Here is a 13087-nt window from a genome sequence, read left to right as displayed (position 1 = left end):
CACCACCACCACAATTTCCCATTTTCATATCCTTTTGATGTACACTCAATTTTTCCCCCAAAAAAGTCACTGCTATCTGTTTTAGGCTTGAATCAGATTTCTGTATATAGTGTTATGAGAGCTTCACTGCTTTTCAGGGATGCTTCGAGCTTTGACACTTTGTTGCGAATGCTTCAGCAGTTAACGATTGTGGTTTTAATACTCTCGCCTGTGGGAGGCATTTCTTTTGATTTTACACTGATGCTTCTGGGTTGCCTACAGCTATTGTTATCTGGATTGGGGGGGAGAGTTGCCTAATCTAAAAAATCCTTGTCTGCACACCATGTACAGTCAGCTACCTGAGTAGCAGTCTCTGGCATGTAGTGCACACCTGACCCATCTAGGGGTCAGTTCTCAGCCCTATGGCGCAAGTCCAGGAAGTTGCAGCCTAGCTTCTCAGACAACCTTTGAAGTCTTTGGTTCAGTCCTTCCACTTGACTCAAATCCAAGGGGCCATGATCAGTTCTGGGGACAATGCTGCAAATTGTGAGCTTTGTTAAAACTCCATGTGCAAAGCTGGTCTTCTCAACCTTCTCTGCCAGTTGCCGGAAATACCCAAGTATGACCTTGGAGCCTAGACGATGGGTATGATTTGTTCTAATGTGTGCCACTGTCTGCAGTTGGTTGTGTCCTGTTCCCTCAGTGGGTGTTGGAATAGCCTTTTCAACATGTTGAGTGAGGCCCACAGGCATACACATTGAGTGCACCTGGTGTCCTTTCCTGTTCCTTGCTGCCATTTCCCTAATGTGTACCATCCTTCGCCGTACATTTGAACTGACCCCTACCCTTTTCCATTTGCCTACTCTTGACACAAGATAAAACAGGTTTCCCCAAAACAGGTGAAGTGAGTCCCACTGGCTCAGTTTCAGTGGAATACATCACTTCAAACTTGTTGGTTAGACATTGGTACAGCACTCTGAGTCCACACTAATCCCCGTCCACCCTGTACAGGGTGTCTAGATTTACCATTGACATGTCACTCGCAGTCAAGTGGATGAGTAATGACAGATCCTATACTTTCTGCAGAGGAGACAGGATCCGCAGGACAGGATAGTACTTGAGGTACCTCCTCAGGTACAGGCATTGCAGGTACACTACACTTGGGAGCTCTTCCAACACGCAGGTTCATAGCAACTGCCAATCATTTGACAGCAGTCAGGGCATTTTCCAGCTGCTTACGAACATCAATCAACCCATCCTGTGTTCAAGAACAGTATTCATAGTGGGGCTGCATTTTGGTCGGTGTTGTGTATTACAGGACAGTAAACAAATAACTTTAAATGAATCCCACTGATTATCTTTTAATCTGTTGATTTAAAAAGTTGCTAATTTCCTATAAGAATTGAAGCAAAAACACAAAATGAGTTTTCTGTTAAGGCAACACAAAAAACTGTGGTAAAAATTTCTGGTTTCCTAAAGTTTTTTGAAATTGATTACAGTTTTTATTAAACTCAAAAACAGAATTAATTTATGATAAACTTAGATAATATATAGAGCTACTCCCCTTTAAGCGAAAACTATGTGCAACACAATGTTAGTTATAATATCTGCTACACTAATTAAATTACAAATGATGTTTTACTGCAAATTACTCATAGATTATGCAAAGGACAATGGTAGCTTCAGGAAATTCTCAAAAATGCACTTTTATTTGCATTGATACACAATGAAATTCAGGGGTGATGTATCCTCTGGCTGTAACTATGAACCACAAAAACTAATTTGCTACTAAATATGTTACGTATTGACAACACTTATATCCGTAACTTATGAAAGTATAGTTTTGTAAGCATCTGAAAATTGTCAAAAATAACCTATTACCCAGGCAATTATACATTGAACTTAGAGGAAGATTGTTTTGAATGATGATAAGCGTACTGTCTCAAAAAATTTAAGAGCATGATTAACTCTAAGCCTACAATTGATGATAATGGTGCGAGTTCATCAAGGCACTCGCAAATCTTCAAAGTGTTGCAGTATATCAATGAGTAAAAGATTATGCAGAAGCGATGCGAACAGTAAAATATGCAAATATAGAACTTCAAATGGGTACACAAATCTTGTACAAGCGGTCTCACACAGAGAAAAATTTCAAAAATGGCTTTTTATATTCTGTGCCAACTTATACACTGGCATGCCGAAGAACAACACTGCGCGTAAGTTTATATCAGTCAAAATTGCTAAAATGTGTAGCACCAACAAAGCACGTATTCTGCCTGTTGCAGCTAACAAAGCTGAGTCACACAAAATGTATTGGTCGTTGGGTAGAGGGGCCATCCCCATGTTTTCATCTAGCCACAGTGGAGCATTAGATTGAGTGCTGTACAGTCCTGTCAAATGTGGTTGTAATTGTACCTGCTGTTTGATGCGAGTCCCTTCGTGTATGTTGCACAGTGTATGGGTCGTCTGCTGCTATAATTGACCATGGTAGATTATGACCTCTCATTGTGTCAGCAGTGCTTGTTTTTCGGAATGCTTCCCATACATGTGAGACAATGCTGTGAGCAATACCAAGCTCCAGGGCTACAATTATCACAATTCATCCAGTTTCCCAATGATTTTTCCCCATGTGAAATCATCCGTACATTGTCTGCAGGCAATGTTGTAATGGCCGCCACCACCACTCACTCACTTTGTCTTTTTGTGTTCCTTCAACTACCTCGTGTTACACGGCCAGCACCATTTTGCACTGTGTGATGTCCAACTTCCTGCAAATGACTGGGAGATCTCTGGCATCTCGCTCTCACACTTTCTCATTTCCATTGAGTCATTAATGTTATGTAGCTCGTCTTTAAAGTTATGCAGAGCAGTGTATTTTAGTATTACTGCTTTCAGTGAATAGTCTCAAGACAGATAATCAGATGATGTTTTCCTCCGTATTTATGTCCAATGTTACATTTTTTTATATTTAGGATCAGCTGACAGTCCTTACTCTATAACTGAGCTGCTGTTATTTCCATATTTATACATATAGTGATTGTCGCAGGATACTTCAAATGTTATTTCACCTCTAATAATTTTACCCCATCAAGAACATCATCTTGAATTCTGTCTGCTAGGAATTCATGAACCCAATCACAAAGTTGGTCCAATCCCTTAACTTGAGCTTTATTGGGTGACAGTTTGGAACTATATTGAATATCTTCCAATCACTGACAATGTTACCCATTAATATCTTATCAGAAGCTCTGAATCTAGGGGTTAGCATCACAGTCTTTGGATCATAGAGCCTTGGATTAGATATTAGATTGCATTCAGGATTAGTAGTGTACTACGTTTGGGGTTGTGTGTCAGTCCTTCATTTCAGCCTCATTGGATGTGCAAGACACTGAGATAGTACAAAACATGTAATGCACCTGGTGATCGGGTCTCCCGGCATATATATTGCGCGCCGCCACTGCACGCACCCCCCCCCCCCCCCCCCCCTCCTTGTTTCTAAACACATTGTGCTATATAATCTGTTTTTTACTGTCTTATGTCATTAAATATGTTCTGAAACCTTTTGCAGGATTGTATTCTGGTAGTCCTCCTGTGATGTTCAGCTACAGTCCCCAGACAAATTCGTTGCTAAAAGGACAACAGAATGCAACCCCTCTGAAGTGTTACTTCCAGGTATGGAGTAAAAATGTTATTATTGCTTTATTAATACATGGTATTATCTTGAATGAAACTGTTGTCGTCGTTCCTTTTATTCAAAATGTATTCTGATGTTAAGTCTGTAGTAGATGTTCTCATACAGCGAATGCCAGGTCTTGAAGGAGTTGAATTTTTAGTTTTTGCTAGTGTTTGTGAAGATATTAGTACTTCCATTTTTGTGATGTGTTGCTCTAGTCAGTGCACATAAAGATTGCAGGTCTGGTGCCTCAGGTAACATCAAGTGTCAATAGAAATTGTAATATTGGCTTTTCATTGAAACAGTATTGTTGAAAGTGTAAGTTTGAGTGTCCATTCAAAGATAGGTCTCATGTTATGGTGGAATGATTTTCAGTTTAGGGGTATGCATTTTCAACTTCTCGCAACGTAATGAATAGCCCATTAAATTTCGGACATGCAGCCACGCAAATAAAATTTCCTCCACTGATATTTTGGCTGCGTATCATCCGGCCGTGCTTAGTGCGTCACAAGACTGACGACAAGATGCCAAGTGCGGCCTTATATGCTCCACCGCGGCGGTACTGCGCATGCGGGTCACAGATGCTGGTCGGTGGCAAAGAAATACACTAACACATGTGCCGCCTGTGGCGAAGGCATGCAGACATTACATTCGCTTCTCGTTGTACGATCAGCAGTGCTGACACTATGACGACTTCTCTGCAGTTTAATTATGCCCAAGAGCCGGATTCCATGCTTTGTCAAAATTAAAACCATTATCTCTATTTATTAAATTATTAGCTAATCTAATCTCTATAGCTTCCCTGAAGACAGTTTCGCAAAAGGAAGAGGTGGATGTTAAACTCTTCACATCACTGTAATTCAAGGAATGACCTGTATCAATACAATGTTTGGCCACAGCTGACTTGTCTGGCTGTAAGAAGCGTGTGTATCTTCGATGCTCCACACATCTCTCGTGAACGGTGCATGTCGTTTGACCTATGTACGACTTCTCACAATTTCCGCAAGGAATCTGATACACACCCGCTTTACAACGCTGTAAATCGTCCTTCACTGAGCCGAGTAAATCTGCAATCTTCGTGGAGGGCCAGATCACCTTAACACAGTGTTTCTCGAGAATTTGGCCTACCTTTGAGGAAAGAGCATCCAAATATAGCAAAATTGCACTACATCTGAAGGAATTACTACCTTCTTCCCCATCACATACCTGCATTCTAGGTTTTGCATTGAATGCTCTATGAATTTGCTGCGGAGAAAATCCATTCGATTTAAAAATGCTCTTGAGGTATGTGAGCTCTTCTTGTAAATTGTCTTTATCGGATATACAGTGCGCCCTATGCACTAAGGTCTTAAGGACACCTATGGTCTGTGAAGGGTGATGGCAGCTACTGGCATGAAGATATAGATTTGTGTGTTGATTTCTGATATACGGCATTTCCTAATGTGCCATCAACTTTATGGTGAACGACAACATCCAAAAAGGGGAGGCAGCTGTCTCTTTCTATTTCCATAGTAAATTTGATGCTAGCATGGATGGAAATCAAATGCTCAAGAAATCGATGTAATTCATCCATTCCGTGCGGCCTCAAGAGCATTTTTAAATCGAATGGATTTTCTCGGCAGCAAATTCGTAGAGCATTCAATGCAAAACCTAGAATGCAGATATGTGATTGGGAAGAAGATAGTAATTCCTTCAGGTCTAGTGCATTTTTGCCCTATGTGGATGCTCTTTCCTCGAAGATAGGCCGTATTCTTGAGAAACACATTGTTTAGGGGATCTTCCGGCTCCCTACGAAGATTGCCGATTTACTCGGCTCTGTGAAGGACGATTTACAGCTTTGTAAAGCGGGTGTGTATCAGACTCCTTGCGGAAATTGTGAGAAGTCATACATAGGTCAAACGACACGCACTGTTCGTGAGAGATGTGTGGAGCATTGAAGATACACACACTTATTACAGCCAGACAAGTCAGCTGTGGCCAAACATTGTATTAATGACAGGTCATTCCAGAAACTACAGTGATGTGAAGATTTTATCATCCATCTCTTCCTTTTTGGAAACTGTCTTCAAGGAAGCTATAGAGATTAGATTAGCTAATAATTTAATAAACAGAGATAATGGTTTTAATTTTGACAAAGCATGGACCCCGGCTCTTGGGGGTGATTAAACTGCAGAGAAGTTGTCATGGTTTCAGCGCTGCCATCGAGAAGCGAATCTAATGTCTGTACGCCTTTGCCACAGGCAGCGCATGTGTAAGCATATTTCTTTGCCGCCGACCAACATCTGTGACCCGCATGCGCAGTACCGCCGCGGTGGAGAATAATAGGGCCGCGCTTAGCATCTTGTCGTCAGTCTTGTGATCTCCAGACGGCCGAAATATCAGTGGAGGAAATTTTATTTGCGCGGCTGTATGCCCATAATTGAATGGACTAGTTTAGAGGTAGTTTACTGTTGGAGAAATACATCGGTGGTAGTGGTGATGCTTGTGCAGTAACTGTACTTCGTGTGTGTGTGTGTGTGTGTGTGTGTGTGTGTGTGTGTGTGTGTGTGTGTGTGTATGTGTGTGTGTTCCCCCCCCCCCCCCCCCCCCCCCCTGTGAACGTAACTACAATGCTGGCCGTAAAAATAGCACCACCAGAAAATCTAACAAATAATGAAATTTTAGTTGTTGCTTGTATACAGTATAGTAGGAAGAATACATGATTAAATTTGTAGGTGATTTGGTGGTATACCAGCTGAGAAACTTGGTATACTTGTGGCAGCAACAGTAGTTCCGACATGGCTGACTATGAAGTCGAACTGAGCTTAAATTACAGGTACAGCTATATCATACCATGCTGCTTCAGCTCTTTGCTTAACAAAACAGAGATGTAACAACTGCTTCCCAAATTACTGGCTATGTGAGCCTGAGGTGATATAGTTGGGTACCCAGTGGTATCCCATACCAGATGAAGTGACAGGAACAAAGTGGTACTGTTAGTCCTTCGTAGTGCCTCGTCATATTTATATGTCCAATGTGATGCTGTACACAGAACCGAGACTCATCTGAAAAGGTGACATAGTGCCATTCCTGTGTCCAGTGTCATACCATGCTACTTCAGCTCTTTGCTTAACAAATCGGGCACCACTGTCAGTGCACATCTCTGCTGTTGCTTCGAGGGAAGCTGCAACTATGATTCCTGTGCTGTCAGTCAGCGGTGTCTCAGTTGTTGTCAGTGTCTTCACGTATTCTTGTCTTTATGGAAAAAGACCATTTCCTGACTCAAAGTATGTCATATGGCTCTGCAACTCTGTCCTCATGGGAATTAGCTGTGTGAGACCATTAGGATCTTGCGTGGCATTGAGTACGGCTCTCGTAGCCCATCAGTCCCTTATTTTCATGACAGTCGTGGCCTCCAAACCTACACAAGAAGGTATGTTATGGAACTATAAGTGTAGTCTCAACAAGTTCCGATCCTGCTACTGTCAAAGTCCAACACTTGACAGTTGATGTTTCTCCTTCTTAAATAAAGCCTAACCCATTTTTATCAAGAGCTTTGTGAATGAGAAACCTGCTGCATACTTTTTCCATATAATAAGAATGTAGAAGTTGTCACCACTATCTACTTTGTGCTGTTACAATGAAATGCTAATCATTTACTTATCCATGCGTTTGACATTTGTTGCCTGCTGTCTTCAGGGTGTTGCAATTTTAATGGCCAGCGGTACATGAGGCAATTAAAAAGCGTTAATTTTGTTATGTATTAATTCAGAATGAGGTCACATATTTCATTATTTTTCTGTGGCTGTAACTGTGGATTGTGTTTAGCGTCCTCCATGCTGAATTTTCTATGTGATGATAGCTGCACAGTATAAAATTAAGTTTTCATGCTACCAGTATTATTACTCATCGAAGGAGAGTGATCCCCACAGAGGCTCAGCATTTGGTTGCTGAGTATGGGCTTGTCGACCCTAGGTAAGTGCCATCAGTCCTCTATTACCGTAAGCTCCGGCCATGCTTCAGCAGCAATCATGCGGCACAGCAGTGGAATGCTGTGTTTTTCGGAGAAGGGGGTCTTGGCTTCACTGCCTGGACCACGAGGAAGGTACATACATCTAACCATGAGGAAGATACACACATGAATAAAAAATCCTCAATATCAAGGTGTGCTACATGCTGATGAGGCAATTAGCTGTTGAGGTAAAAGTCTCTAGCGGGCACCCTCGGGGGCAATTGCCGCCCCCAGTTGTATAAGGTTTGCTCAGACATGCAGGGCTCTGCCTGGGTTGATGGTTGTTTCCCTGGTGTCTCGTGGGATCTCATCAAACTACTACTGCTGACAGGATGGTTGTGCCGTTGGGTAGTACCTACGCCCACTCATCAAAGAGAGCTCGGTTGATCAATCCTCCCAAAAAGAAATCTCAAAATCATAATAACGGGGCAATAGTGTAGCATAACACTTTCATTGTAATCAAGAGAACAAGGGGAACCTTTGATAAGGTCTCCCCCTTTTTGATATTCACTAGACATTGGAAGGTAATGCTGGGTCCCTAAAAAGTGTCTAATGAGTTCGTAATGGAACACTTATAGTTGAAACTGCCAATTCAGACCAAGTATCTAAGCTTCTGGGATATAAGGCCTCAGGTGACTAGCCAGACAAGGCTGAGTTGCATAACAACCTTAACTTTAGTAAGGCCGTGGTTACCTGCTCTGTTATAATGGAGATGGACCCTGTGGAGTTATATGAAGAATGGAAAAAATGTGGGTGTCATGGATGTGCAGAAGTATATGAGGAGAGTCAATGGCAAACTGGAAAAATCTGCAACATTTATTCTAACATTTAGTACTCAAGAATTACCTGAACATATCCTTGCAGGTTACATCTGTCTTAAGGTTTGCCTGTTTGTTCCTAACCCAGTGCGATGCTGCAAATATCAAAGATGTAGCCATATGACTATGGGAGGGCTATGTGTGGCACTTGTTGAGGCTCAGCTCATGAATTAGGAAATTCTTGTACTCTTCCTCCAAAATGTATAAACTCCTCCGGGGATTACCCAGTGTGGAGCAGAAAGCGTGAGGTTTACTATGAGGAAAGGAAAATTCTCGAGTTGAAACTCAAGACACACATACCCTATAGTGAAGCTAAAAAAAGCTTTCAAAGCTATGCAACCTCTGGTTTTCGCTACTTCTTGTGCACCGGCCCTTAAGACACCAATTGCCAAGTGTGATGGTTCCACAAAAACTCTGACAATAGATTCAAGTAAGAGCACATGCACTTGTCAGTGTACCTGCGGGGGAATCGCTACACTTGAAACCAGGGTGTATACGCCACAGGAAATCCGGGAAAAACTTTGGAATTTTTTCATCTGGGAGAAAACTGGGAAAAACCTGGGAATTTTTTAGAATTCTGGGGATTTTTCATTGTTTTAGTTTTCAGTTAAATTTTTGTAATTTTGGCTGTTAATAACTGATACTCTGGGAAAGCTTTTTACTGTTTCCTGCCACTGCTGAACAATACTGGAGCCATAAAACTGAAACAAGAGGAAAAAACCAAAATAAAACTTAAGTTGCGAAGGAAATGTGCCATTTGCAACAACGAAACACAGTGCACACACAAGTGTCTGCCAACAACAAAACTTCTTCATAACAACATACTGCTTCTGATGAGCGTGACGTCACAACTGTTTACATTAGATTTGCTTGAACAGTTGCCAGCAGGCTCCTGTGCATGTACAGTTGAGTTGCGTATGAGCATTACTTCTCCCACTTCTGGCTGTTAGCTGTATCAGCAGTAGCAACTAGCAGCCAAATACTACCCAGAAAAATTTTTCTGGCATGCTCAAGCTACCAGATTTACGCATGCGCAAAGCAGTCAGAGTTGTAGTGGGGAGGGGGAGTAGTTTCACATGATCAGTTTTTACTTTTAGTGATTTTGCTGTTTCCTCTTTGTTTACAGCTCTCAGGTCAAATGAAAACAAATAGAATTCTGTGCCCAGGAGCTATCAGGTGAATTAAAACACATTCACGTAATTATGGAAGGCTAAAGTATGTTATTAGTTTCATTTTTCTGATTTTACTTTATTTCCACGTTTTTGGCAGTCAAGCATTAATCGCCTAGCAGAACAAAGAAGTTATTTTTGTTGATTTGCTAAAAGAAATTTGCCTTTAATTAGTCTTGGTCGTAGAGGCAGTTAATTTGTTTGATTACTAATCAACTGTTTGGATAATTTCAAGCTTTGTTTTCTAAAGGGCAGGTAGTCTATGCCTTTGTATAGAGCCATAACTGTTCAAAGGATTGATTAAATTCTACAGTTCTGAGGGAAAATTTACTGTCACTTAACACTTAGGAGCAGACGCCCGTAAAAATACGGGCGCGCCTGACCGACCCGAAAATCTGATGCCCGTAATTTTATGGGCATGTGTGCTCAATCTTCCCCTTCCTTCCTTTACGTGTCTGTAGGGCTCCCAATTGTCTGCCAGGCATGGCAGTGGCTATAGTTGAAGTATTTGTATTTGACACTAGATGGTGCGGGCATCCTGCGCAAGGGAGAACCACCTCTCCTCGCCCCCGTGTGTGTGTGTGTGTGTGTGTGTGTGTGTGTGTGTGTGTGTGTGTGTGTGTTTTTGCGAGCAGGAATATTGTGCCATACGCATGCTCAGTTGTGTCGTCATGGGGAGGAAGCATGGTTTGACGGATGCCGAAATCGCTCGTGAGTTATCGCCTGAGTTTGATGTTGATTTTTCAGAGGATGATGATTTGCTTGATTCTGATGATGATGTAGACTATATTCAAGAAGAAGATTCTGAGTCTTCAGGTAAGGAATGCAGATAACAAAATACACAATATTTTTATTCAGATTTCAATTGAAAGAGCTTCCAATACGTAACTACTGTAGTGAGTGATTTTATTTTGCAAATACTACTTTTATGGTAGATTCAGATGAGGAGAGTGAGCATCCAAGTTCTTCAGAAGCATATATTGCAATTGTTCCTGCTGATACCACACTTGAAGTGCGGGGACAACCAAAGTTGAGGGTGAGACCAAGAATTTCACGCCATACAGAAGGCTGGACAACTACTGATCATGTGCCAAATATTTGTCCTTTCTCAGGACACTCTTGGAAAGTGCAACTTTACCAGTTTAGACCAGAACAGCACACCTCTAGACTTCTTTTTGTGTTTACTTACAGACAGTATGGTGAATCATATAAAGCAGCAAACTAATCTGTATGCACAACAAAGTGTAGGGAAAGTATGAAGCATAAATTCCCTTTCCCCTACCTGCTCACTATCAAAGTGGAAAGGAGTTACTCTCATAGAAATAAGAAAGTTTCTGGCAATTGTAGTCCGTGTGCGTGTGTGTGCGTGCGTGTGTGTGTGTGTGTGTGTGTGTGTGTGTGTGTGTGTGTGTGTGTGTGTGTGTGTCCGTATACGAGAGCACTGGTCCAAGAATTGGCTTCTGTGGCATGTACTGCTTGAAATACACACAGCCACGAAATTTGCACATGCCTTCATCAATTTTAATGATTTGAGAGGGTGTATATGCTCGCTGGAAATCAGCAGACACCATATCCAGGAGGAGTCTCACCTTGTGCAGTGGATCATAGCCAGCTTTTCTGTTTATGAAGGTGAGAGGTCTGACACAGTGACACTCATAAAGACATTGCTTGGGAATCTGTCAGGAAAAGGTTGCACTTTGTTTACAGACAGATTCTACACCAGTCCAGTCCTTGCTTCAGAACTGGAAGCTGCAAAAACTGCTCTTGTGGGAACTACAAGAAAATCTAGACACTTCAGTGCACACAATGTGCTGTGGGACTCGGCTACTACTTGCTCCGGAGGTCAGATGATAGAGTGACTCATCCATTCTGAGAATATCTGCCTTCTGAACTCAGGTCAGATGAAATACTTTTCCACAGCTACAGGGTCTTTGTCAACCACTGACCTTTGTTTTTGTTCTCCAGCTATTGCAGACTCAGTTCAGTGGGAAATGGCTACAGATTTACATTGTAGTGACCACTTCCCGGAGTGGATTTGTCTGCTGACTTGGACGGTGGCTGACAGGAGACCACGAAGATGGGTGATATGAAGGGCAAGTTGGTTGCATTACTGTTGACAGGCTATTTTTGAACAAAAGGATTGTTTACAGGAGACAGTGGCCCATGTCACTTGAGAGATGCAGAGTCCGTCCCCGGTCTAGTAACCTTTTTAGACTATGGCCTGTACCTTCTTGAAATGGTAACTGTCGATTGGCAATCAGCGCCAGACGGTAGCTCTTTGGAACTTCAAACTACAGAAAACCTTCGTTCCTTCATATGTGAGAGCACATTAGAGTTGAGTGACAAAAGAACGGAAGAGGGAATTCATGACTTCCATTAATCGGTCCACTTGCACTGCAAATGTTTGGGAATCAATAGCCATGCGGGATTAGCCGAGCGGTCTAGAGCGCTGCAGACATGGACTGTGCAGCTGATCCCGGCAGAGGTTCGAGTCCTCCCTCAGGCATGGGTGTGTGTGTTTGTCCTTAGGATAATTTAGGTTAAGTAGTGTGTAAGCTTAGGGACTGATGACCTTAGCAGTTAAGTCCCATAAGATTTCACGCACATTTGAACATTTGATTTGGGAATCAATAAGGCATATTTCAGGGAAGGACAGTACACATCCCCTTACAGCCTTGTCAAGTAAATGGGGTCTTGGTGGATGAGCCAGAAGACAGCTCAGGTTTTAACTGAACACTTTTTTTTTTACTGTCACTATGTCATTGAGACAAGCTCCTGCTTTTCAGATGTTCTATAGGATTACAGAGATGATGAAGCCCCATTTATTCATGCATAGTGAGGAAGTCTACCACCTTTTGTTCTCCATGTGGGAACTGGAATCAGCTCTGTCTGTGGCCACACTCACTGCTCCAGGACCTGATGATATCAATTATGCCATGCTTAGCCATCTGTGCCCTGAAGCAGAAGGCCAGCTCCTTCCTCGTTTCAATCTGATCTGGTTTCGTGCACATTACCCCATGACTTGGAAGGAGGCAGTATTATTTCCATTGTGGAAACCAGGCAAGGACAGTAGTGTCCCTAACAGTTACCAGAGTGTAGTCCTTACCAGTTGTCAGTAAGGCTCTTGAACGCATGGTCAACTACTGCCTCGTCTGGCAGCTTGAATCGTGAGGCCTCCTGAGCTGCTCCCAGTGCAGTTTCAGGCATTACCGTTCCAGCCTTGACAACTTTATTCTAGTGGACATGACGATACAGGAGTCCTTATTACACTGAAACCATTTGGTTTGTGTTTTTTTGAGCTCAAAAAAGCATATGACACTACTTGGAGGCCCAAAATCGCCATTGCTATCAGTGGCATTTCCTTCACAATCAGCTGGCTTCTGTGGCTGAGCGGTTTCTAGGTGCTTTAGTCTGGAGCTGCGCTGCTGCTCCAGTCGTAGGTTTGAAGCCTGCCTTG

The 13087-nt window shown here is 42.4% G+C and overlaps 1 protein-coding gene across 3 annotated transcripts in view; it reads left to right on the top strand.

Annotated features, from left to right (window-relative positions):
• Positions 1 to 13087, top strand: part of LOC126190960 (myosin-11-like) — a 216523-nt gene that overhangs the window by 12768 nt on the left and 190668 nt on the right. For all 3 annotated transcript variants that reach the window (XM_049931622.1, XM_049931621.1, XM_049931623.1), the window contains exon 5: positions 3548 to 3651. In XM_049931622.1, the coding sequence (XP_049787579.1) occupies positions 3548 to 3651 (104 nt within the window). The remainder of the gene's footprint in view (positions 1 to 3547; positions 3652 to 13087) is intronic.

Source organism: Schistocerca cancellata, chromosome 6 (genome assembly GCF_023864275.1).
Source record: "Schistocerca cancellata isolate TAMUIC-IGC-003103 chromosome 6, iqSchCanc2.1, whole genome shotgun sequence".
Lineage (NCBI taxonomy): Eukaryota > Metazoa > Arthropoda > Insecta > Orthoptera > Acrididae > Schistocerca > Schistocerca cancellata.
Note: the sequence above shows the minus strand (reverse complement) of the source record. Positions and strands in the feature narration are given on the sequence as shown.